At 46.9% G+C, this 26,632-nt stretch overlaps 2 protein-coding genes across 2 annotated transcripts; both read left to right on the top strand.

Moving 5' to 3' along the window:
- Positions 1 to 721: 721 nt before the first annotated feature.
- LOC310680242 (uncharacterized protein) lies at positions 722 to 16,638 on the top strand (the record flags this gene model as incomplete). Its single annotated transcript, XM_083446595.1, has 9 exons — positions 722 to 1,080; positions 6,261 to 6,387; positions 7,605 to 7,692; positions 11,019 to 11,126; positions 12,581 to 12,697; positions 13,402 to 13,453; positions 14,540 to 14,600; positions 15,252 to 15,343; positions 16,447 to 16,638. The coding sequence occupies exons 2-9, from the start codon at positions 6,279 to 6,281 to the stop codon at positions 16,636 to 16,638; spliced, it is 819 nt and encodes a 272-aa protein (XP_083302721.1). The 5' UTR covers positions 722 to 1,080; positions 6,261 to 6,278.
- Positions 16,639 to 16,761: 123 nt separating this feature from the next.
- LOC310680712 (uncharacterized protein) lies at positions 16,762 to 25,040 on the top strand. The gene is made up of 7 exons (XM_083447729.1): positions 16,762 to 16,799; positions 19,278 to 19,433; positions 20,377 to 20,450; positions 20,836 to 20,884; positions 22,290 to 22,347; positions 23,137 to 23,216; positions 24,671 to 25,040. The coding sequence occupies exons 1-7, from the start codon at positions 16,782 to 16,784 to the stop codon at positions 24,710 to 24,712; spliced, it is 477 nt and encodes a 158-aa protein (XP_083303855.1). The 5' UTR covers positions 16,762 to 16,781; the 3' UTR covers positions 24,713 to 25,040.
- The last annotated feature ends 1,592 nt before the right edge of the window (positions 25,041 to 26,632 follow it).

The following is a 26,632-nucleotide window of genomic DNA, read 5'->3' as shown; positions in this document are numbered from 1 at the left end:
AAAAAAGGGGGGAAATAATGAATAAGATATGTTTTGAAATTTTGTTATGCTGAATTTGTTAATAAAAAATATTTTAAAAAAGAAGAGATAGTTTGGGGGGTACCACCCGAGGTACCACTGTATGTAATTAGGGATGGGTGAATCTTTCTGACTTTTCAGTCTTGAGTTCAGCTGTGCACATTTCCATGTTATCTTTTTTTTTAAGTCCTCATGAAAATACATCAAACTTTTAGTGCCAGTTTCCCCTATTGTGGAAATTTCCCACTCATATATTTTTTGCATGTAGTTTTTTACTACTGCATGCATTTTTATGCACCGTTTGCCCTGGTATATTTGTTTTTGTACGCATCCCAGGGCTGGCAAACAGCACTGCAACGGTCAGGAAAGTGCCAATTCCAAAGGCTGGCTCCAGCCTTTCTGTTTGCGCATTGTCTTGGAAAGCGCGGATTCTATAGGTTTTCCTTTAACTAAGGAATAAATGGAAGCTCTTCCCTGCCTCTGTTCATCCTGCTTGCAGCGCTTGGTGATGCCACCTCAAAGTTAAACAGCTGCTGATTCTTATCTAGAACAAATGGCGTCAAACTGGAAGCTGAAAAATAACGTATTTTCAGGCTTAATGGATAGAAGTGTGTTTTGCAGATAGCAGCCAAACAACCTGTAGAACTTGGGGGAGGAGACTTGTTTAAAAAAACCCCTGACTTTCTTTCCTTCCTTCCTTCCTTCCTTCCTTCCTTCCTTCCTTCCTTCCTTCCTTTCTTCCTACCCTAAGCTCACCAAAGACAGCACAGTCAACAAGCATGGAGTTCAGAGCCCATGTTGTGCACCAGCCAGGCTGCTCTTGGTCTGAATGGCCTGTTCTTAGCTAAGGAGCACATTCAACCTTTTCTCACAGTCTGAAGTGGCTTGGCTCTTTGCAGCGCGACCCCTCTCTCCGAGCTCTTATTTTGGCCACGCCTTCCTCATTTTAGGCTCCACTGGCCCTGCCTTGCTGGTCTATATAATGCACACCTTTTGCCACCTGGGGGAGGGCTGTCCAAGGCAGCCACCAACCACCCAGCCCAGATCAACCAGCAACAGAAGGTAAGGAGACTGGGAGGAGGGGTGGTTCGAGGTGAAGTGGTGGGGTAGACTTGGAAGGGGGTCTTTTTTAAAGAAATATAATTTTTAATTAATTTTTCAACATAACATTTTCAACGGTAATTAAACATACTTTCATTTCTTACACCATTTTTTTACTTCCATCAATCACACTTGAAAATTTTCCAATGTATTCACTTAATATACATTTCTTACTTCCACTATTACATTTAAATCTGAAAACTAACATCTCTCTTCTTTCTTTAATTTGCAACTTTTCATATATTTCTCCTTAGAAAACTTCTTGTAGTCCTACTAGCGTAATTTGTTGATTGCAGTTGTTTTTCAAATAGCTCGTATATTTCTTCCAATATTCTGTAAAGCTCTGGTCCCGCAGGTTTCGAATCCTTCCTGTCATTTTATCCAATTCTGCGTAGTCCATTAATTTCGTCTGCCATTCTTCTTTCGTCGGAATTTCTTCTTGCCTTCATTTCTGGGCTAACAATACTCTTGCCGCAGTTGTTGCAGATAAAAACAATTTCACAGCTTACCTATTGATATCTTCACCTATAATACCAAATAAAAATGCTTCTGGTATATTTCAACATCTTTTTCAACTCATTATATATCATTTCCCAGAAGATTTTTACTTTCTTACATTCCCACCACATATGAGAAAATGTTCCTTCTTCTTTTTCTTTACATTTCCAACACTTATTACTTGTCTTATACATTTTAGCTAATTTCACAGGTGTAATATACCCGGAAGGGGGTCTTGTGTTTGATTGCACAATCATAGAACTGTAGCTTTGGAAAAGATCCCCCGGGAGCCATTGCATGTCCCACCCCCTGCAATGCAGGAATCGCAGCTAAGGAATGCCTCACAGGTGCTCATCCAACCTCTGATTAGAATCATAGAATTAGAAACCTCCAGATTAGAAACCTCCAGTGAAGGGAGCCCTTTCCAAGCAAGTCCAATCTGCTGCTCAGCAGCTCTTACCACCAAAAAGTCCTTCCTGATGTTGAGTCTTGTCATTTGAATCTATCGCTCCTGGTCCTCCTCTCTGGAGCAGGAGAAAACAATTTCTGCTCCGTTTTCTGTGTGGCAGCCGTTCTCTTGTCCCCTCTCAAGTCTCCTCTTCTCCAGGCTGAACCTAAAAAAGGTAAAGAGACCCCTGACCATTAGGTCCAGTCATGGCTGACTCTGGGGTTGCGGCGTTCATCTCGCTTTACTGGCCGAGGGAGCCGGCGTACAGCTTCCGGGTCATGTGGCCAGCATGACTAAGCCGCTTCTGGCGAACCAGAGCAGTGCACAGAAACGCCGTTTACCTTCCCGCTGGAGTGGTACCTATTTATCTACTTGCACTTTGATGTGCTTTCGAACTGCTAGGTGGGCAGGAGCAGGGACCGAGCAACGGGAGCTCACCCCGTCGCGGGGATTCGAACCGCCGACCTTCTGATCGGCAAGTCCTAGGCTCTGTGGTTTAACCCACAGCGCCACCCGTGTCCCAAGACCTAGTCTAAGCTCCTGCTCAGTGGAGGAGATCTAGAGCTGGAAGATCCCCCACAGACAGGCGAAACCAAGCTGCAGACCGTGTTGAGATCAACCTCATCTTGGAGACTGTCAAGACCCAGGGCTCACTCACACTTGCTGTCAACTTTTCCCTTTTCTTGCGAGGAATCCTATTTGGAATAAGGGAATTTCCCTTTAAAAAAGGGAAATGTTGACAGCTATGGCTTCTAGCCCTGCTCTTTCCAGGCACAAGTCTGAGCTTAAAGGCTCCCCCGTGTCCGAGGCTGGTGGTTGTTCCCCCATGAAAACAAAATCTCTCCTTCTTTTGTCTGTCTTATTTTCTTCCTTTATCTTGCTGAAATTACACTCCACCTTTTCCTCTAAGGAGCTCAGGTGGTCTCTCCCAGGTCTCAGTCTGACACTCTAATCACCATGTCCATTCCCGCCTACAGTCCTCAGGTGAAAATAGGGACATTGTATTCAACATCAGTACAGTGGTACCTCAGGTTAAGAACTTAATTTGTTCTGGAGGTCTGTTCTTAACCTGAAACTGTTCTTAACCTGAAGCACCACTTTAGCTAATGGGGCCTCCCGCTGCCGCCACACTGCCACTGCACCATTTCTGTTCTCATCCTGAAGCAAAGTTCTTAACCCGAGGTAATATTTCTGGGTTAGTGGAGTCTGTAACCTGAAGCATATGTAACCCGAGGTACCACTGTATCACTGCTGCCCTGCTTTTTGCATGTTAAATGATTTAAATTTAAGTTTCCCATGATACAGAAACTTCCCAAAGCCCAGCTAGCTCCAGCACCCACGCTGGACTCCAATTCCCCCCTTGCTAACTTGTGCAAAGGACATCGCAGGTTTCCTTTGAAATGCACCATTTAATGCCTGCTTCTTGCAAATTGCCATTATGCCTACATGAGATACGTTTTGGGCTAAGAGAGCGAACCTTTCATTTTGGGGAAAGCAAGCCGTATCCTGATTTGCAAGTGAAATCTACTCAGAGTCAAGAGTGGATTTCGTGCTCTTTATTCAGCTCATAGTGGTGAGGAGGAATGGAAGTTCCCCCCGAATGTCTGCTTTATATACATTATTTACACAATGGGCCCCACGTGATTGGCTAATTCCAGAATTCACCTGTGAGCCAATCAGGTTGCGGATTCACTTCCACCTGGAGCTGGATTGGGTGGCTCCTGTGGACCAATCAGACTGCTGCATTCTGGACCCTATTGTTCTAGGGCCAATCATACTGCTGCATTCTGAATCCTATTGTTCTAGGACCAATCAGACTGCTGCATTCTGAATCCTATTGTTCTAGGGCCAATCAGACTGCTGCATTCTGAATCCTATTGCTCTAGGGCCAATCATACTGCTGCATTCTGAATCCTATTGTTCTAGGGCCAATCAGACTGCTGCATTCTGGATCCTATTGTTCTATGGCCAATCAGACTGCTACATTCTGGATCCTATTGTTCTATGGCCAATCAGACTGCTGCATTCTGGATCCTATTGTTCTATGGCCAACCAGACTGCTGCATTCTGGATCCTATTGTTCTAGGACCAATCAGACTGTTGCATTCTGGATCCTATTGTTCTAGGGCCAACCAGACTGCTGCATTCTGGATCCTATTGTTCTAGGACCAATCAGACTGCTGCATTCTGAATCCTATTGTTCTAGGGCCAACCAGACTGCTGCGTTCTGGATCCTCTCGTTCTAGGGCCAATCAGACTGCTGCATTCCGAATCCTATTCAACTCAGTACAGTGGTACCTCAGGTTAAGTACCGGTACTTAATTCGTTCTGGAGGTCCGTTCTTAACCTGAAACTGTTCTTAACCTGAAGCACCACTTTAGCTGATGGGGCCTCCTGCTGCTGCTGCCGCGCCGCTGCTGCACGATTTCTGTTCTCATCCTGAAGCAAAGTTCTTAACCCGAGGTACTATTTATGGGTTAGTGGAGTCTGTAAGCTGAAGCGTCTGTAACCCGAGTTACCACTGTATATAACAGCAAGTCAGGAATAAGACAGGCTTTATTGTTTATTGCTAGACAAATATGTCATGTGACAAAGACACATGTGGAGTCACTCTGTCATGTGACTTAGTACCCAGTTTCTCTTTTGTGTTCTCTGTAAGATTTCAGTCAATGTCAGTCTGCCTCAGTTGTGAGCAGAGTCAGTATGTAATCTCAGTCAGACTGTTTGGAACCATGTTGTTTATGAAGAAGTTTATTTTAATTCAGTAAAGCTTTTACAGTGGTACCTCGGGTTAAGTACTTAATTCGTTCTGGAGGTCCATTCTTAACCTTAAACTGTTCTTAACCTGAAGCACTAATTTAGCTAATGGGGCCTCCTGCTGCCGCCGGAGCACAATTTCTGTTCTCATCCTGAAGCAAAGTTCTTAACCTGAAGCACTATTTCTGGGTTAGTGGAGTCTGCAACCTGAAGCGTATGTAACCCGAGGTACCACTGTATTCTTTAAAACTCTGCATTATTAATACCGTATATGCTGCATGTCAAAATAGTCATCAGTTTGATCCAGAAAGTCCAACACATAAAGGTTACAAATATAGTAAGAATTCCAGAAGGTCATGAAGGGCCACAGTGGCTTTCCTAATAATAACAAAATGTAAGTGGGACTGACACTTTGACGCAGGGTCAGCAAACTTTTTCAGCAGGGGTTGGGTCCCCTGTCCCTCAGACCTTGTGGGAGGCTGGACTATATTTTGAAAAATAATAACAAATGCACGAATTCCTTTTTTTTTTTTTTAAAATATTTATTAGAAGTTTAATAGCTACAGAAAAAAAAGGAGGGGAAAAAAACAATAAAAAATTTAACAATACATCAAAAACAAAAAAACAAACAAAAAAACCCAATACATTAAAACAACAAGAAAAACAAAAACATTTAAAAACACATCCAATATTTCCATATCTTTACCTTTACTTGTTTCATCGACCTCCTCACACCTCCCTTTTTTGTATTCTAGTTCAATTTAGCTATTTCAGCAAATCCTTTCCATCTTTCTCAATTTTTTGTTCTATAATTTATCTTAACACAATCTAACTTTAAATTTTCCACTTTGGCCCATTAACAATCAGATTTTGCTTAATTCTTTATAACATTTCTGCTAAAACCATATAACTTCATTCCAGCATTCTTCTAACGTTCATTAATTTTGAAGTATTTCTGTAAATATACTTTGAATTCTTTCCAATCTTCTTCCACCGACTCTTCTCCCTGGTCTCGGATTCTGCCAGTCATTTCCGCCAATTCCATGTAGTCCATCAGCTTCATCTGCCATTCTTCCCGGACAAATGCACGAATTCCTATGCCCCACAAATAACCTAGAGATGCATTTTAAATGAAAGCACACATTCTACTCATGTAAAAACACGCTGATTCCCGGACGGTCTGCCGGCCAGATTTAGAAGGTGATTGGGCCACATCCGGCCCCCGGGCCTTAGTCTGCCTACCCATGCTTTGAAGCATCAGTATGGACCAGCTCAAAGGCAGACCCCTTAAAAACTTGCATGCCTATCACCACCTGTCTTTTCCGCACCTGGTCTTTAAGTTTCTGCTTGGAAGAATTGTGAGCTAGAGACGTGCTGCTTCAATGACGGAGGCCAGACAAAGCCCTTTGACGCATTTTGGCTGTCTCTCTTTCTCCAGGTTGCTGCAGAATTCGCCATGGCCCAGACTGTTCTTCTGAGTGTCGCCCTTCTGAGTGTGGTCCTCTCCTTCCATGGCGCTTTGGGCATCAGTGGCTGCAGAGTCTCTCAAACCGGGCTGGAAGACTGTAAGGGAATCTGCCCTCACTGCGGATGTGCCACTTAAAATCCCCAAGCCAACCATTTATTTATTTTGCAGAAAACCCCCAGGTAGCTCAACGCTTGGTGTGTTTCTCGGATGCCACAACAACCCATATGTTCCAGACACGGTTCCTTGCCATGCCTCCCCTCCCTCAGAGAACCAGGGGAACCGTAGTTTTGCGAGGGCGCAAAGAGTTCTTGGGCCTGCATCTTTCCTGGGATTCCTTCCTTGTGCACCACCAGCTACGACCTTTAAGACATTCTGGAGCTGTGTGGCATCTATAGGGTTGTGGTTGGCATCTGTCTGTCTTCAGAGACATTGGAGTGTGCCTCCGGGGGTGAAGTCCAACTGCTGCACTAGCAGCACCAAAGCGACCTCTCTGGGGGACAAGACTGGGCAGTGTGTTTGGAGGTCCTGGGATGCCCAGAGGCCCCACTGATGTGGTCCAGAGGAGAGCAGAGCAATGTGTTTGGGCCTTTTCTTCTCCCAAAGATGCCCTGCAAGGCAGTGGAGGTTTGGGATGAGCGCTTTCCTTCTCCTAGGTGGGTTCCCTTCCCAGGTGGGCAAGGCTCAGCCAGGCGTTCCAACTTCCAGATACCTGCTGAAAACTTTTGCAATTATTCCATCAGGCTTGAGCAGGCAATTATGAACGGCATCTTTCTGTAAGAGTTAGCTGACCTCTGATTATAATTTTTTATACAGCTTTATATACAGGTGAAACACGGAAAATTAGAATATCGTAGAAAAGTTCTTTAATTTCAGTAATTCAACTTAAAAGGTGAAACTAATGTATGAGATAGACATGCAAAGCGAGATATGTCAAGCCTTTATTTGTTATAATTGTGATGATCATGGTGTACAGCTGATGAAAACCCCAAATAAACAATCTCAGAAAATCAGAATATTAAATGAAATCAGCAAAACAAGGATTGCAAATAGCTGTACGCCATGATCATCACAATTATAACAAATAAAGGCTTGACATATCTCGGTTTGCATGTCATGAGTCTATTTCATATATTAGTTTCACCTTTTCAGTTGAATTACTGAAATAAATGAACTTTTCTCATGGCCACGACTTTCCCAGTGCTGAAGGTGGAAGACTGCTGGCTTGCACCAACCCTGGCTTGTTCCAGGGCATTGAAGAACCTGGTCCTTGCCTCTCCCATCTCCAATAATCTCCTGTTTGTGTTGTCTTTACAGATTGCCAATCCACAAAATTTTACTGGGTACAATCCCTGCAAGGTCCTATCCAACAGCTCCCTGTCCCCCCCCTTCCTGGCCTGGTTGGGTGAGTAAACAATCTTTCTGCTGGGAAGTCATTAGTTTAGATGCTTTTATGGGAGACAAGTTCCCCTCTCCAAGTTTGGGGCAAGCGATCCTTGGTGAAAAGACCCCCCAGCAGAGATTTAGCATGGCAAAACACGCAGCAAACAGAAGTGTAGAAATATAGGCTGTGAAACCTTTCAAATGTGTCCTTCTGGTGAGTCTCACAATGTCCCCTTTTAAAAGCTTTCCCCAAGCTATCCCACTTCCCTAGCACAGAGAGAGGCCACATGTCTGGTAAGTCATAAACTTACAAACTGTCCAAAGGTCAGGTTCATGTGCTTTTCCATACAGCAATCAGAAAAGATGCACAGGCAGTTTAAAATGTTGCTTAGTTATAAAAAATAAAAGTAGAGGAGAAAATGCTAGTTTCAGGCTCCATTCTTTCTGAAACAAAAGAGGCTGGTTAATGCCATGCGACTGGAGCAAACAGCTCAGACCTCCTCTCATGCTGTAATCCACACGCTTCGTCTAAATCGGTGGTCCCCATACTTTTGGGGGGTACTGCCCCTTTGGTTCCATAAACCCATCCCCAATGCCTCTTGCCTTACCCTCTAGAAAGCCTTATTCAGAATGGTGGTTTGCATGACCTACTAAGAAAAACAACACAGTGAAATTCAAAACTGTCATGGTGACTTGTACATTTATTCAAAATCCAAATGAAACAGTTCAATCAAATGGATGAATGTTATCCAGAGATGCCAGATTTTCAAAGTCTGATAAGTTCTTTGCAACTCCAGTGCCCCCCCAACACCTCCTTGCCTCTTAGCACCCCACCCTGGGTAATCCCACTGCCCCCCCCTGGTGGCAGTACATCTCCTAGCATCTATACATATCCGTACAAAGACTATGGGCCCAGAAATGATTATTGGTGGATGCCAGTAGAGTCTCTTAAGAAGAGAGACCCAGGAGAATCCAGCCTGCCTCAAAGCATCCTGGATTACTTAAACTACAAGGCTAGAGCCAGCCTATCAAAGCTTCCCTTTTAAGCTGCAAAGTGATGGCACTCTGCTGAACTCACAAATGTGAGCAAGGAAGGATAATATCTGATAAATAGATCCTCTCCTAGCATCTATAAACATTCCTACAAGTACTGCCCACTTTGGGAACCATCGCTCTCTAAAACAATGGCTGTCACCCACCTGAATAGAACTTTGCTAATAATTCAGATGCTTAATAATATTATTAATAATAAAAAATAATAATTTATTATTTATTATTTATACCCTGCCCATCTGGCTGGGTTTCCCCAGCCACTCTGGGCGGCTTCCAACAAAGTATTAAAATACAGTGGTCTGTTAAACATTAAAAGCTTCCCTAAACAGGGCTGCCTTCAGATGTCTTCTAAAAGTCTGGTAGTTGTTTTTCTCTTTGACATCTGGTGGGAGGGCGTTCCACAGGGCGGGTGCCACCACCGAGAAGGCCCTCTGCCTGGTTCCCTGTAACCTCACTTCTCGCAGTGAGGGAACCGCCAGAAGGCCCTCGCTGGACCTCAGTGTCCGGGCAGAACGATGGGGGTGGACATGCTCCTTCCGGTATACTGGACCAAGGCCGTTTAGAGCTTTAAAAGACAGCACCAACACTTTGAATTGTGCTCGGAAATGTACTGGGAGCCAATGTTGGTCTTTCAGGACTGGTGTTATGTGGTCCTGGCGGCCGCTCCCAGTCACCAGTCTAGCTGCTGCATTCTGCATTAGTAGTGGTTTCCAGGTCACCTTCAAAGGTAGCCCCACATAGAGCGCATTGCAGTAGTCCAAGCGGGAGATAACCAGAGCATACACCATTCTGGCGAGACAGTCTGTGGGCAGGGAGGGTCTCAGCCTGCGTACCAGATGGAGCTGATAAACAGCTGCCCTGGACATAGAATTGACCTGCGCCTCCATGAACAACTGTGAGTCCAGAATGACTCCCAGGCTGCGCACCTGGTCCTTCAGGGGCACAGTTACCCCATTCAGGACCAGGGAGTCCTCCACACCTGCCCGCCTCCTGTCCCCGAAAACAGTACTTCTGTCTTGTCAGGATTCAACCTCTATCTGTTAGCCGCCATCCATCCTCCAACTGCTTCCAGACACTCACACCGGACCTTCACCGCCTTCACTGGTTATGATTTGAAAGTGAGGTAGAGCTGGGTATCATCTGCATATTGATGGACACCCCGTCCAAACCCCCTGATGATCTCTCCCAGCGGCTGCATGTGGATGTTGAAAAGCATAGGGGAAAGGACAGAACCCTAAGGCACCCCACAAGTGAGGGCCCAGGGGTCTGAACACTCATCCCCCCCACCACTTTCTGAACACGGCCCAGGAGGAAGGAGCGGAATCACTGCATAACAGTGCCCCCAGCTCCCAGTCCCTCTAGACGGTCCAGAAGGATGCTTTGGTCGATGGTGTCAAAAGCCGCTGAGAGATCCAGCAGAACTAGGAAACAGCTCTCGCCTTTGTCCCTAGCCCATCAGAGATCATCGACCAGTGCGACCAAGGCAGTCTCAGACCCATGACGAGGCCTGAATCCCGACTGGAAGGGATCCTGGAAGGAAGCGTGCCTGGAGTTGTTCAGCAACCACTCACTCAGTCACCTTGCCCAAGAATGGAAGATTTGAGACTGGGCGATAGGTGGCCATTGTGGCCGCATCTAAAGATGTTTTTTTAAAAAGCGGTTTAATGACCACCTCTTTCAGTGGGTCTGGGAAGGCTCCCTCACAGAGAGAAGCATTCACCACCCCGTGAAGCCCATCGCCCAGCCCTTCCCAGCTAGCTTTTATAAGCCAGGATGGGCAAAGATCAAGGAAACAGGTGGTTGGCTTCACTCGTCCAAGCAGCCTGTCCACATCCTCGGAGGTAACAGATTGGAATTGATCCCACGCAACTTGACTAGACAGGAGTCTAGCACTCTCCTGCCCCAGCCCTGCTCCCATGGTGGAGTCTACCTCTTCCCAAATCTGAGCGACTTTATCTGCAAAAAACTTTGCAAAATCAATGCAGGAGTTCATGTGGCCCGTATCTCTTAATGAATTGCTTCAAAGGTGCATATATCTGCATGGGGGTAAAAACCCAAGACCCCAATACTTGGGCAGTCTCCTTCCTTTCTTGCTTTTGATGGTCACACGCAGTCGCAGAGCAGTAAATGCTGACACGCCGGAGCTTGTGATGACCATAGCCGGAAAATCCCTTGTCCGCAATGGGAATGGCTGGCAAAGGGTTGTGTCGCAAGGAGCGTGTTTTCCTTGGGTCATGGAAACTTCGGCTGGCGCTGCTCAGCCCCCTCCTAACAGCTCCTTTTCCATTTCTGCAGCTGCAGTTTCGGTGTCCTGACGTGTGAGCGTGTGAGCGTGGTTTTCAGGCCGCCCTATGGAGTGGACGTTGTTGTGTGCTTCGTGGTCCAGATCAAGTGCTCTTTGCTGTGAGTAAGATGCATCCTGGGTTGCTGGGCAGATTTGGGAGACCCTTCGTTGCCGAGAGTTGCCAAGACAAAACCGCAAAAGCCTTTGCGCCCGCTCTGCCCGGCTGCTGGCGCACGGCAGGACTCTCCCCTTGGCCGTGAGCTCTGTGGTTTGAGGACAGGGGGTGCTGATCTCTTGGCACCCCCTTCCCTTCCAGAAAAGCTCTTGCTATTCCCTTGGCACCTGCTGGGCGGGAGGGGCCAGGCTATTCTGGCTGGGTGGGAAAGGGAACCCCAGAGGTGAAAAGGGGCAGAACATCTCTACACGCCAAGATGAAACATGCAGGAGAATGAATGAAAGGAACACATGGCCTGGCTCATGACATCCTCTGTCTTGCATTTAAGACGCTAAAGAAAAATCGGATGGGAGGGTGGCTCTCCAGATGATTTGTCATTTCACATCATCCCCTGACAGCATGGCTAAGGGCACATAGGAACATCGGGAGCTGCTTTTTGCCTGGTCATCTAACTGCATGCTGTCTGCGCTCTGGATGGACCTTCATAATATGGCCATCATTCTCTTCTTTCTCTTTCTCTTTCTCTTTCTCTTTCTCTTTCTCTTTCTCTTTCTCTTAAGGCCTTTCTTTTCTTTTCTTTTCATTCTTTCTGCCTTTGTTCTTTTTTCCCAATTAAGTAGCTGTTTTAATTCTGTATATTATAAAAAAGATATTTTGCTTTGGGTTTGTATTTTTGTATATCTTTGAATAAGTATCTCTATATCTATATCTGTCTATCATCTATCTATCTATATCTATCTATCATCTATCTATCTATCTATCTATCTATCTATCTATCTATCTATCTATCTATCATCTATCTATATCTATCATCTATCTATCATCTATCTATCTATCTAAGAAATATTGAGCAGAAGAGAAGGGAATAAAGAAATGTTTGAAGTTTCTCATCTTTGTCTAGAGGAACATTTCTACTGACATTTTCCTGCCTTTTGCATGCAAATTAAACCGAAGAGTAAAATTAGTGGCTATATTTTACAGATTCCAGTTCCTTGAGCACTTTAATAGGCTGCAAAGATTGGCTTGTGTGTTTAACGGACTTCTGCACTCTAGACTCAAATTAAACCCTCAATTTTTTTTTTTTTGGGGGGGTTATTTGGCTGCCCCAAATGGATCTTCTCCATCACAGATTCTCTGCCCCCTTGGCTGGGCACCCTGCGTGGAAGAACCACCGGCAATGCCCTAAATCTGATTCTGTTCCATTACTGGCAGTGGCTCTCCAGTCTTATCTGAAGATGCCAAGATTTGAACCTGGGGCCATTTGTGTTCAGAGCGCACGCCTGGCCACTGAGCCGTGCCTCATCTGGGGTGGTGTTGGCGGCCATAGTGCCCTTGTTTCGGCCTCGCCTCTCGAATCAGGGATGGATAGCAGCTGACCTTTTCCTCCTCTCTGCTTAGGCTCACAGTGCGCGTCGCATTTTGTGCTACCATCCGGCTGGCGGTGGTACCTTTGGGGCTGAGCTTCAGCAGCTGCTCTTCGGAGTACGTGGAAGTCAAAGTAGACCCACTGATCAAGTAGGTGATGCTCAACTTCCTTTACTTGGTGGGGGGAGGGCAGGCGGGGGTCGGTCGAGCGCCTCTCTTTCCCACAACCAGGGGAAATGCCCTGAGCCGTCAAAGGTGTGTGAGATTCCAGCCAAGTCTATCACCAGATCTAGGATAGCAGCATATTCCACTGTGGAAGGAGGTGTGGGTCCAGAACTGGCCTCCACAGTCACTTACGGGCTCACTGGTCAAACCGTGTTTATGGAAGACAATCGTCCTCAGCTACGAGGGATCGCCCAAGAAGAAAGACCCGGAAAGGCAAAGGGCTACAGCTTCCATGCAGGGGTGGAGGGCATGAAAATGCTGCCCAGGTGGGGTGTGCAAGGCGCCCCTCCCCCAGGGGTGTGGTGCAGAGGGAGCCCGCTGCAGCAATGGGGCTCACTCCTGCACCCCAGTCCTGGAGAGGGCGCAGCAGCACTGCAACCCAACCATACCCACTTTCTGCCAGAGCTGCTGGGCCGGCCGTGAGGAAGCAGGATCTGATCTTCGCCCTCCATGCTCTCCAGCACCCCCTGCTGGCAGGGCACAAGGGGGGCTGGTTCAGTTGCAATTATGGGAAGCGATGCATAAATGAAATGAATAATAACAACAGAATATGAAGAAAGGAAAGAGGAGCAGGATTCCAAAGAACCTCTCTGCTAACTTAATTCCTGCCTTTTTTTTTTTTTTTTTAGTTTGCAGCTGCCAGTAGTGGCGAAAATCCTGGCCCCCGTGCTGAATCCTGTGGTAGGTCTCATCTCACAGGGCATTTTATCTCCCCTCTGCTAGCAGCCCCACATCAACAAAGCGGTTCCAAAATGCAGGAAGCAAAGTCAGTTGATCGGAGGCCTCTGCCTCTGCAATGCTCTCTTCAGGGGAATCTGGTGTCTCTTGTGCATCTATGCTTTCTTGTTGTTGTTGTTTAGTCATTTAGTCATGTCCAACTCTTCGTGACCCCCTGGACCAGAGCACACCAGGCACTCCTGTCTTCCACTGCCTCCCGCAGTTTGGTCAAACTCATGCTGGTAGCTTCGAGAACACTGTCCAACCATCTCGTCCTCTGTCGTCCCCTTCTCCTTGCGCCCTCCATTTTTCCCAACATCAGGGTCTTTTCCAGGGAATCTTCTCTTCTCATGAGGTGGCCAAAGTCTTGGAGCCTCAGCTTCACGATCTGTCCTTCCAGTGAGCACTCAGGGCTGATTTCCTTCACAATGGAGAGGTTTGATCTTCTTGCAGTCCATGGGACTCTCAAGAGTCTCCTCCAGCACCAGAATTCAAAAGCATCAATTCTTTCAATTTATTTTGAAGAAGTTCACTCACATTTCAGTTCATGATTTGATCCCTGAAAGGCAGGCTTTAGCTAGTATTTACATAACAATCTGTGAGTTCATCTCACTTGGAGATTGAGGTCATGTGCTGCTAGCTGAGAACCAGCAGACAGCCAAATTACATTGAGAGAACAAAATGGGCGCAGGAGAGCAGCATTGCAGTAAGAGATCAGCTAGCAAGAGAGCAGGTGAATGTGTGTGAGAGAGAAAGCTTAAGATGGCTGCGTGACTCGGCTCTTTTATGGAGTCAGCCAGGGCTGTGCCCATCTCCCAGGTCACATGCAGAGGGAGGACGCTCCAGACCAGGAACAGGAAGTTTGACTGGCTGGACGGTCATCCCCTGTATGTCCCCTCTAGCAATACAAGTAATGTTGTACTTGACTGCTCCAGTGGATCACACCCCACATCTAGGATGGCCCAAAAGGGTACATGAAGGCACCTGCTTGATCTCAAGTGGCAGGGAGTTCCAAGTTTCTGACCCACTGGACCTTCTCTTTTTCTGCAGGTTTGTGGCCAAGCTGAGGAGATAATCATACAGCTGAACATCGTCCTTGGCTTCCGACTTCGTAAGCGTTAATGGGGTGCACCGCTGATTTACTTAAAAGACCCACGAGTCGCTTTGATATTTTAAGAAAATCGCAACGTAGTACGCAAAAGAATAGAATGTCTAAATGGGCACAATAAGATGATATTTATCCAGAAAACTCTACGCCTTCACAGTAACCCAGTGATGGCCAGACTGGGCCACTGTGGTAACCAATAACGTAGCTGAACTCTGCTCTGAAAATGAATGCAAATGGGTTTTGGCCAACACAGAGGACACAAAACGGCATTAGGAATGAGGTCACTTGGGAGGAGGCTAAAGCTGATGGTCTGAGGGTCCAAAATGAGGTCTAGCATTAAATAGGTCTTTGGTTCCCAGCCCTGGGATTCTCCTTTTTCTGTTTTTGAAGTACTTCTAGCCCAGAGGTTGGTCCCGCCTCTTGCTCCCCCCCCCCTTTAGTCTCAGTGCTGTCCCTTGCAGAACTCAGCAGGGGGCAAATGGAGACCAGACCGTGTTGCCTCTGCCTGACATTGGCTCTCTGGCGCCACCTACTGTCCGACTCCCTGCCTCCTGCCCCATCAGTCCCAAGAGCTGCCAGGCATCCCGGCTTGGGCTACTGTTCTGCTGTGCTTTGTGGTCCAGCTTTGGAAAACTCCCGATCTTTCTCCCCCAGCGCCAACGCCGTTCTTCACAGGCTGCCAGTACATCTGCACAAGGCCCTATCCACCTCAACTCAACCCCACCTACTTGGATTTCCCTTTTGTGGTGAGTGGATTCATCTTCTGGGAGGCTTGTTCCAGGCTCAGAGAGGGTCAGTCTGAATAATGGATGGAGGGAGGGAGGGCTAGAATTAGGGCCGGGCGATATTTCAAGATTGTGATATATCACCAGCTAAACATTGCAATATACTGATAAATCACTATGCCTGAAATAAGGATCAGGCTATGTACAGGCATACGTGGTTGGCGCTGTGCCTAGGACTTGCCAATCGGAAGGTCGGCAGTTCGAATCCCTGCGACGGGGTGAGCTCCTGTTGCTCGGTCCCAGCTCCTGCCATCCTAGCAGTTCAAAAACACGTCAAAGTGCAAGTAGATAAATAGGTACCACTCTGGCGGGAAGGTAATGGCGTTTCCGTGCGCTGCTCTTGTTCGCCAAAAGCGGCTTAGTCATGCTGGCCACATGACCCAGAAGCTGTACGCCGGCTCCCTCGGCCAATAAAGCGAGATGAGCACTGCAACCCCAGAGTCGGCCAGGACTGCACTGCAGCGAACGGAAATGCCGTTTAAATTCCCGCCGGAGTGGTACCTATTTATCTACTTGCACTTTGACGTGCTTTTGAACTGCTAGGTTGGCAGGAGCAGGGACCAAGCAACGGGAGCTCACCCCATCGCGGGGATTCGAACCGCCGACCTTCTGATCGGCAAGTTTGCAAGGGGAGACTCCCTTGATTAGACGCTGGCCGGTGAAGGGACTGACCCAGAGCTGTCAATCCTGTTTGGAATAAGGGAATTTCCCTTAAAAAAAGGGAAACGTTGATAGCTATGGACTGACCAGTCCACCAGGGGGCTGCAACACCAGCCCCGTCCCGGGTGTCAGCAACCCACGCTATGCCCCGGCCACAAGGATTATCTAGTTCAAGCGGCTGCAGCGCAGGAATCTCAGCTTGCTGCTCTCTGGGCTGGCAGTTCCTTTAGCAGTTGGCGCTCTGACCTTCCCACCTGCTTTCTGAAAGGCCGCTGGACCTGCCTTGGGTTGTTTTCCAGCCAGTGACTTTCCTGTGCCTCCAGATCTTATGTTCAGGTGCAGGCTGACTCACGGTGACTGCAGTTGGGTCCCACTGAATTTTCCCTCTCTTGTTCTCCTTGCAGCCTCAAATGTCCTGCGGAGGAGCTGTGGTTCCGTGGCCCACCTATCCCATCTACTACCCACCAGCCACCCTCGTTCCTGACAGACACATGTGTTATTTTTTTAACGAAGCTGACATGGGCAACATCTTTTCAACTTTTATGGCAAGAGAATTGTTCAAGCTTGAGCTCACCCTGGTGAGTTCTGCACAATGAGGGCCCTTTCCCTGGGCAATTGATAACAAGCTGGAAGCAGTGGTCGCCAATTTTTTTGGGGAGCCCACTGCCCCCTTGATGGCAGAACATTATAATCAAGATGTATTTTCTTTCCACAGTCGACTGTGACCACCACTTCAATAATGGAACACATCCGTGAGGTGCGTGATCCTCCTTGGCTGTGAGATGTTCTTTGGGTGTGTCAGGGGATGGGAAGATTTTCAGAGATTTGTTCATGGGCTGGCAGGGTGGCAAAATGGCTTCATGGCTCCCCTGCGATGGACACAACATTTTTGGGAGCGATAACGACCACTTTGGAAACACCCCTCAACAAGTTCAGGACAACGATACCCTTTTCCTCTCCCCAGGGGAAGCTCTGGAAACCAGCCTTGCAAGTTTGCAGCTTGGTTCAGCTGAAGCTGCGCGGCGGGAACCGATTGGCTAGTGCCTGTGTTGTCGCCAGCACATCTCTCCACTCTGTCTATGGAGCAGTTTTGCAGCTGTTTTCAGGGGCTTCAATGGGGACAGGAAGGACTGCCAGCTGAATCAGGATTTGCTGGTCTGTCACACAAACTGTGAAGCCAGCTCCGACTGAAAGTGAAGAATCTTCTGGGCTGGCTTTTTCAAAAGCATTTTATTGTTTTCCCGCGTAAGAGAAACACAATTTAAAATACAAGAAACAGCAGCAGCTTATAGCTGGAATCGCTGCTTAGAACAAGTTTATGTTGCCTATTGAAATCTCTCCAGATGTTTCCGTGGGTCTGGGGAGGTTGTCTCGGTTGATTGTCCCATCTCATATGGTGAGATATTGCCTCTGGCCTCCCTGGCCTGGCAGGTCAGTTTCTCGACCAGAGCAACAGGGCCACACCTGAGCATGCCATGAATCTTATTGACAGGCCTGCTGCAGAAAACCAATGTTTAGCAATTTCTAAACGAGCAATTTCTAAACAAAAAAGCCAGCATCTCCTGGTGAGATGTTGATTTCATAGAATTATAGAGCGGTGGAGCTGGAAGGGAGACCCAGGGTCATTGTATATTATTGAAATTGTATATTATGTCCTACATCTTGCGCCCGTTTAATCAGTGCTGATTTTCCTTCTTCATCTTTGGTCTCCCATTCCAAAAGGATATTATATGCCTTTTTAAAATAATTTTGTGTTTTCTTCTATCACTTCCTTTTGGAAGTTGGAAGCCGAATATGAGAAGCCTTTTTAGTTATCCTCCTTAAATATATCCTGTAATTGTCAATGATGTAACCAGCTTTGAAGATGTTCTTTTATTTCATCATATTCTTTCAGTTTTAACTTCCCCTCTTGTTCTCTCTATCTTGGCCACTCTCCTTTTCCACCCAATATTTTAAGTGATAGTGCTTCGATAGGTGATAGCCACCATGGCGCTTTGGGTTCTAATAAATCTTTGTATTCCTCCCATACTTTAAACAGTGATCTTCTTATTAAATCACTGTTTATGCACTTTGGCTTTTCCATCCCAGAGGTAGGCATCCCATCCAAATCTATTATCATGTCCAGGAATCTCAGCTTAAAGCATCCCTGACAGATGGCCACCCAACCTCTGCCTGGAAACCTGCAAAGAGGGAGAGTTCACCAGATCCCAAGAGAGTCTGTTCCACTGTCCAACAGCTCTTCCTGTCAGAAAGTGCTTCTTGGGGTTTAGCGAGAAAATTAGAGCAAATTATATAGCCAAGGTAGCCACCAACTGTAAAGGAGATGAATTTATTTGACCCTATCTACATCAAGCTATATTCTATCTTCATCACCAAACTCCGAATATAATTGCACATTGTATTAATTAACATTATTTTTAATATATTAGTGGCCATGTGATAATCTTAGCTTACAAATTTTATTGTTTAATGTCTTAATTTGTATAGTAAGGTACTTTTATAGCTCTGTTTAGAGTAGGTAATTTCTTGATAATATAAATGTTTTAAGTATCAATTCTGTATATTTTCTTTTTATTGTTGAATGATTCTGTGTACATTGCGGCAGCCTTTGGCTGTGTGCAATAAAACTGACTGACTGACTGACTGACAGCTCCTTAAATACCAAATTGGTCTTCCCTCTAAAAGATAACTTCCATAACACCTTACGTTAAAAACCTGACAGTACCAAATGATCGAAGGTAATTCACCAAAGCCAGACTAAACGTCTTTCCTTCTGCAGTGTTGGATGTCAGGTTGAGAGGAGTTCCCTGCCAGGACAGACTTTGCTCGTGTGCCCAAGACATCGATTCCATAAAACATATTTTGTTGCACTGTGCAAAATATGAGCAAGCCAGGGCTGAACTGAGATTACCCTTGCTGGTACCTTTCCCGGGAAAATCAGAGGCTCGCTATGTCAGGTTCCTATTGGAAGACCGGACAAACGCTAGAACATTCGCAGTGTTGAAGTTTTTATTGGTGGTTGCAAGAACCAATGATCCCTATCTTTAAGTCTGAACAAAATGCTTGTTTAACCTGGAGATAGGCTGTCTGAATTGTGCATTGCTTTGTAACGATTTGTTGGGTCTCTGGACCGTAATAAAGATTGAATGATTGATATCTTCCACCCCACTGGTGACTTGCGCCAGAGCCAGGATAGATGATCCTGAGAGATCACATCTACCCTCTTCTCCCACAGATTAAATGTCCAGCGGATCTTCCTTCTATGCTGAGGTTCTCGTGCTCAAGCATCTCCGTCCGGTTTACTGCTAACGCTGTCATTCTTGATGCTGTCCTGCGTATCAATATTGGCTATTTCGAGTCAGAGTTTGTTAGCCTCATTCAAGTCGAAGTGGTAAGTAGAAACACCGGGCAAGTGACCCTTCAGGAGCCCAAAATCAGGGGTGGGATTTTCTGAAAACCTCAATGAAGATTTAATCTACACCTATTTCCCTCTCCCATTCTTGTTTTGCTCCTTGGTGTCAACAAGAAGTGCGTTCCCCCCCCCCCCCGATCTCCCCACCCTGCTGCACTGAAAAGATGAGCTGTTAGGCACACGTGCTCTCTAGGCTCCTAAAAGCAACCAGCACGCAGCTATAAATGAAAGGCAATAAATTGGTGAAAGACGAGCCTGTCCTCTGTGCATCCTGAGCTTCGCGTTTAATTTTGCACATGCTTATTTCAGTTTAAAAGAAACGTGCAGCGTCTGAGCGCCAGTGGCCGTTTGATACAAGACTCCGTCTGATGTGAGCAAAGCTGGACGGAGTCGGAGCTGTCTAAGTCTCTTAAAAAACGGATTGCTCTTTTTTTAAAAAAAAAATATTTTTTTTATTTGGAATTTCAACAATTAATCAAAAATACATCATCCTCATCCCCCCCATTTCCCCCTCCCCCCGGAAGACCCCCCCCCAGCCCACCCCCTCAGCTCCTCTCTCTGCTTTCTCAGCACATATTATTCTCTGCATGTTATCGAGTTGTAAAGATCCTCAATTTATCTATCAGTATATTACCGATAAAGAGTTTGTGAATGTTTATTCCAAACCTGCTAAGGAGTCCAGTTCATTTTGTTGTTTCTTTAAGTACTTCGTAAAAGGTTCCCATTCTTCTTTAAAGACACAGTTGTCCTTGTCACGTAGTTTATGTGTCAATTTTGCAAATTCCATACAATGCACCAGTTTCTCTTGCCACTGTTCTTTAGTCGGGATTTCCTCATTCTTCCATCCTAAAAACCCCCGGATTGCTCTCAATCTCCCCTGGCCAACGGTTCGACTCTGATGCCCTTTGCATCCCAATTTCAGAGAGTGAGAATAATTCTCCACCTGGCCATTGACTGCCAAAGAGGACTGCTGCTGTTGTCGGTGGATCTAATAAGGTAATGCATGCAAGGACCCGTCCCCTGGTTTGGATTAGGTCCCTTGGGACCGTGGATGGAGGCCCTCGTGGGCAGCTGTGGTGGGCTTGGGGTAGAGAGCATTGTTTGTGGACACCCGTGATGCTTCTTCCTCCCTGCACACAACTGACACTTCCTGCCACCTGACTTTTCCTGGCTCTGGAAAGGTCTCCAGATGTTGGAGAGGCCTGTCTCAGAAAGCAGGGGTGCAGGGCTCAGGCTGTGAATGCAAGGAAGGTAAAAGGCCCTATAGATTGAAAGTTGCAAAGAGACCTGGGACTGGCTTGGGACTGAAAGTTGGGGAATGGATGGGGAGGGGATGGGTGGCTCTGCCTCGCATCACAGCGGCTCATTCCTCTCTCCCCAGCGACCTCAGGATTACAGCTACTTGCAGCGGGAGCCCTTGCACGGTTGATGTAAGTATCGGGTGATTTAATGGGGGCAGCGGAGCTCATGGAAGGAGCTGACCTTTTTTGACTTCCATCAATCACATATGAAAATTTTCCAAATCTGTTTACTTGGTTGACATTTCTTGTTTTCATTATTACTTTTAAATCTCATAACTAATGTCTCTCTTCTTACTCTTTTTTGCAATATTTCATATATTCCTCCGTACAGAACTCCTACTAGCGTAATTTGTTGATTACAGTTGCTCTTGAAATAGTCCGTATTCTTCTTCCAATCTCTGATCCCGCCGGTTTCGAATCCTTCCTGTCATTTTATCCAATTCTGCATAGTCCATTAATTTCATCTGCCATTCTTCTTTCAGCGGTATTCTTGCTTCCATTTCTGAGCCAACAATACTCTTGCCTCGACCGCACAGATTTTAAACCGATTGACACATCTCTTCCCTCTCTCTAGGGAATTGTGGGCCCTGTGGTTTTGAGGGTGGCAGGGACCTCTAGCAGAGACCCCCCCCCAGCCTTGACACCCAACTACAATTCCCATGATTCCTCGAGGGGAAGCCATGACAGAGTGGAACTGGTGCTGAAGCGATGCTGGTTGCCCGCCTTGCATCTTGCAGTTTCTGGGCTCGATGGTTCTCCCCCTGCTATCTGGCCTTCCTTGGGGTCTTCACACCTCTAAAATTACTAGCATTTGCCAAAGCCCCCAACTCTCGATCTGTGCCATTCAGGGCTCTGCCCAGTATACCTGAAGGAGCATCTCCACCCCCATCATTCTGCCCGGACACTAAGGTCTAGCGTCGAGGGCCTTCTGGCGGTTCCCTCATTGTGAGAAGCAAAGCTGCAGGGAACCAGGCAGAGGGCTTTCTCGGTGGTGGCACCCGCCCTGTGGAACACCCTCCCACCAGATGTCAAAGAGAAAAACAACTACCAGACTTTTAGAAGACATCTGAAGGCAGCCCTGTTTAGGGAAGCTTTTAATGTTTCTTAATCTTTGTTGGAAGCCGCCCATAGTGGCTGGGGAAACCCAGACAGATGGGCGGGCTACAAATAAATTATTATTATTATTATTATCCAACACACACTGGTAGAAGTGCTACTTACCTACCTTTCCCCCAGTCTCCTTCCAGTTGCTTTGAAAGGGACCCCAAAAGGCATCTAGTCCACCCCTTTGGCCCAAGGGCTGGTGGTCTCCCACTCACCCTCCTGCCCCACTCCCTGAGGTGCGCTGCCTCAGAAGGTGGCCCAATTCTCCTTCATTTGGAGGCTGCATGGCCATGCGCCATGGATTCTTTAGACGTGGTTCCTGCACTGCAGCGGGTTGGACTACATGACCCTCAGGGACCCCTTTGAAGTCCACAGTTCCATGATTCCCATCTGCCTCTCTCTTGACGCGTGGAGGGTTTTCTTTTCGCAGGGCTCCGTGATAGAGGAACTGTTTCCGATAAGGACACACTGCCAGAACTTATTCAACGGTGAGTGTCGCTCAGGGGCGCGTTTTGCTGAGACAGCTGGTGAGATTTGCACCGGCTCAAGCATCTCCTTGCGACTTCGCCGCAGTGAAATCTAGGGGATGGTCGGTTTAAAGGCTCCAGCATTCGGGGACCCTTGACATGAATGTCAGCGGCCCCCCAATGGAAAACCTTGCGAGACTGGCAACTTCCGTGTGGGTAAAAAAATAAATAAAAAGCATGGCAGAAAAAATAACTCAAATATTATGTGTTGCCAAAGGCTTGGAAGACTCTGAAAAACCCAAGCTGCTTGGTGGGACTTTATCTGCCGGACCCCCTCTCTGCAGTATATTGTGGAGAGAATAATTGGGTGCACTCTTCCCACCTTGGATCAAATCTACGCTTCCAGGTGCCATAAGAAAGCTACAGAGATAGGGCAGGATAGTGCGCACCCCGGAAATGATCTCTTTCAGCTTCTGCCTTCTGGAAGAAGGTCCAGGGTTATAAATACTAGGACTAACCGCCTGAGAAACAGTTTCTACACAAATGCAATTCTGGTTCTAAACACAGCATAAAGAGTCTCTATAGTATATTGTATTTTAAAATGGGGTTTCAGAGTTTTTAGGGGTTTTTGAATGTCTTATGTAGTTTGTCAATTTCATTGTTCTGTATGGGACAATGACAATAAATATATCGTATCATATCGTAAGTGCTCCAAGGCAAAAATGCCGGAGGTATCAGTCTTTGGCCCTTGCGATGTGGGCACAGCCATAACTGCATGATACTTTTTTTATTCCCCGTCTTCTGCTGCAGAGAGGCTGAAAGGCGGAATCCCCTGGCCTTTCCCCATAAACTGCGCCTGTTCCTCCTGCCGTGATGTCATCATTGTCCCGGTGAGAAGAGAGACTTTAAATTGTATGCCAGTGTTGGGTGGGAGTGCCTAAATCTCCGTTTGGGGAGAGAATGGGGGACATAAGAAATGGGGGAATTGGGAAATAATGCAGGGAGAGCACTGTGTCCCATAATCCCTCTTCTGTATTCATAAGAGCTTGATCATTTAGTGTGGCAGCAGCTACCCTGTGGAACTCCCTGCCTCTTGATGTTGAGCTCAGAAACGCTTGTGTGAATTTTATTCTGTTCTGATTTTTTAACTCCAGCTGTGGAGGCAGATCAGAGCCATTCTGGCTAGTAGCCATGAGAACGGGGGGAGTCTGGGGTGAGGAAGGTCTACCTTTTGGCTATAGTTTGACTACCACCAAGGGTCTCTTTAGCTGCCCCTGGCAGGCTCCCTCTGCAACCCATCCTGCTTTTCACTTCCCATAGTAAAGTTTCATTTCATTTATCTCCCTCCTACTGTGTCCTGAGGGACGCGGGTGGCGCTGTGGGTTAAACCACAGAGCCTAGGACTTGCTGATCAGAAGGTTGGCAGTTCAAATCCCCACGACAGGGTGAGCTCCCGTTGCTCGGTCCCTGCTCCTGCCAACCTAGCAGTTCGAAAGCATGTCAAAGTGCAAGTAGATAAATAGGTACCGCTCCGGCGGGAAGGTAAACGGTGTTTCTGTGTGCTGCTCTGGTTCGCCAGAAGCGGCTTAGTCATGCTGGCCACATGAACCGGAAACTGTACGCCGGCTCCCTCGGCCAGTAAAGCGAGATGAGCGCCGCAACCCCGGAGTCGTTCGCAACTGGACCTAATGGTCAGGGGTCCCTTTACCTTTACTGTGTCCTGAAAGGGTCCCTGTTGGCCAGGGTTTCTTCCGTTGCCACCTCCCCCCCCCATGCCCCCGTTCATTCCAAAAGGGCCTGTGCAGGAGAATTCCCAAGGAATTGTGCCCCGAGTTTATTATTTCATAAAATTTACACACCCCCTTTGATTGGGAAAGACCTTGAGGGGCCTTGCAATAAAGAGAAAAGAAAATGTGTACAAGGTATTTGTAACAATGCAAGAAATATAACTGTACAAGGAAAATGTATAGGGAAAGTTTAATTACTGAAACAGACTAAAAGTCCCGCCCACTTTCTAAGCACCTGGATGGGCTTGTCTAAAGAAGAATGTTTTTAGCAGGTGCCAAAAAGAGTCCTGCCACTTTGATGTCCATAGGCAGGGAGTTTCAAAGTTTGGATGCTGCCACAATAGATGATTGAGTTCTTACAAAGGCGACACGGGTGTTACGTAATGCAGTGGCCCCAATTCCCCTTCCCCGGAGGGCATGTGTCCACTGTTTGGGTTTTCTGCCTCAGGTGCCAGAATTTACAGGGGCCTGAGTTGAAGAGGGTGGAATCCAGTGGCGAAATGGGAGGTTCATCATTCTCACCCAATCTCTTCTGGCCTTTTTTCTTTAAAAAACAGAAATTTGCCATGTGGTGCTGCAACCTGAACTACCTGCCCTGATAACCTTGGGTGGCTGGAGAAGACCATTCGACGGAAGCCAGAGCGGCCCCCTTTGCTTCGCTCAGAAGGGGGAAAGGGAGGGGAGACCCGGGTGGTTGATTTCTCTATGTTCTCTTTAGTGGGATGGGGTCAATCATGCACAGGGGTGTATCTTCAATTGTGCACATCTTTAGATCTTGCAATCAGGGCTTTTTTCAGCTGGAACTCAGGTGGTGCCATTCTAAGAGAACAAGGGGGGCGTTTGTGGTAAATTCTGGCACCTATTTTCTAGAAAAATAGCAGTGCTTATTCTGCTTAAGGGCAGTTTCCAGGGGTGATTTTAAGTGCTAAAGGGTGAGAAGAAAGTTGTTTCATTAAAGAATCTTTGGACTGCATTCCTGAGTTGTGGCATCTGATATTTATATCTTTATTTAATGGCTTTGTCAAATTTATGCGCCGTTTGATTCTTCAAACAAACAAACAAACAAACAAACAAACAAACAAACAAACACACACCTCAAAGTCATTTATGAAAAGGTGAAATGACAAAATCAGGAATGATCTGCGATACTTTAAAACATGCAGAGTTAAAATGCTAAAACAGATTAAAACTTGCTAGCTCCTCACTGCTTGAGATATTTGCACCTAACTAAGTCTGTGCTTTGCACATAGGTGCATTGCTTACATGTTAGTAGGGGGGTCTTCAATCTTTTGGGGACAATGGTCCCACAAGGAATTTGAAATGGGAAGTGCAATGGGCATCCGTCACAAAATGCCATGATGTGTGTGTGTGGCACAATGCAAAATGGAAGCCACAGCTAAAAGAGACAGGACGACGAGATGGTACGGGCAATCCCCATCAATCGATGTGGAAAAGGTGCCTCTGCGTGTTAGCAAAGTCACTTAAATAATGCAGATCGAGTCCAGAGAGAAATAAACCCAGATAGCACTTTACTGACTAGCCTGAACAAAAACAGTGTATAATGTGAGGGGAAAGAAACAGAGGCTTTGTATTTCTTGGCCCCTAGGCATTGGCTCCTGTGGTGAGTTCCCAAACATTTCCTTAAAAAGTTTCTTTCCAAAGTTTCTCTCTCCCCCCAGCGTGGGAAAAGGACTACTAGTAAAAATAAAAATAAAAAGGTTTACTTGCAAACTCTTCAAAGGACAGATTCGTGTCCTTCAGAAAGTTGCACAGGCAGTAAAACTTTGCTTAGTTACAAAGTGGGGAAAGTTCCTAAATTGTTGGTATAAGAACTCAAGAGTGGCTGGTGAGAGCCATGCGGTCTGAGCAGCCAGCTGAAACCTCTTCCTGCCCTCCAGAGCAGGAGAAAACAAGCTTGCCCCATCCTCTTTGGGATGCCCCATGGCACCATTGGCCCATTGCAGAACACACCCACGAAACCCCCACAGATCGGGAGGGGCCCAGGCCATGGCTATGGGCTGATGGGACTTGTAGTTCCCGGAGGGCGCCATGTTGGCGGAGGCTGGTTTAGGCAACTGCCGTTCTCTTGCTGCCACTTTCAACACTCCGACTGAATCAGTTTAGTGTCAGTTCCCCGTGGGCTCCTCTTCCCTTTGATGCCAACTTAACAGACGGCACATTAGAAGAGCTCCTTTTGCTCAGAGACTAAAAGCGCAGAGGACGCTTTGATGTCGGAGGAATTACGATCAAAGCTCCCGCCGGTGCCACAATGCAGCTGGCTCTGCAAGTGAGGAGGAAACAAAGAGGCAGCTAAGTGCACTCTGGTTATATTCAGATCGGGAGTGAGGAACTGATGAGTGCAGGAGACCCCACAGAGACACAAGGGCTGGCACTCGCTTTGATTGTCGCCCGGGGACTCAAAACCCAAAGCGCTTTATGGAAGAGGCTGGTCTGTGAGGGTGGGGCACTGCCTGACCAGCCCCAGTTTTTCCTAGGGGGGTGAAGGCCTGGAAGAAGGA

Source organism: Podarcis tiliguerta, assembly GCF_965153285.1.
Source record: "Podarcis tiliguerta genome assembly, chromosome: 6".
In the NCBI taxonomy this organism is placed as follows: Eukaryota; Metazoa; Chordata; class Lepidosauria; order Squamata; family Lacertidae; genus Podarcis; species Podarcis tiliguerta.
The sequence above is the reverse complement of the archived record's forward strand: the minus strand, read 5'-3'. Positions and strand labels throughout refer to the sequence as shown.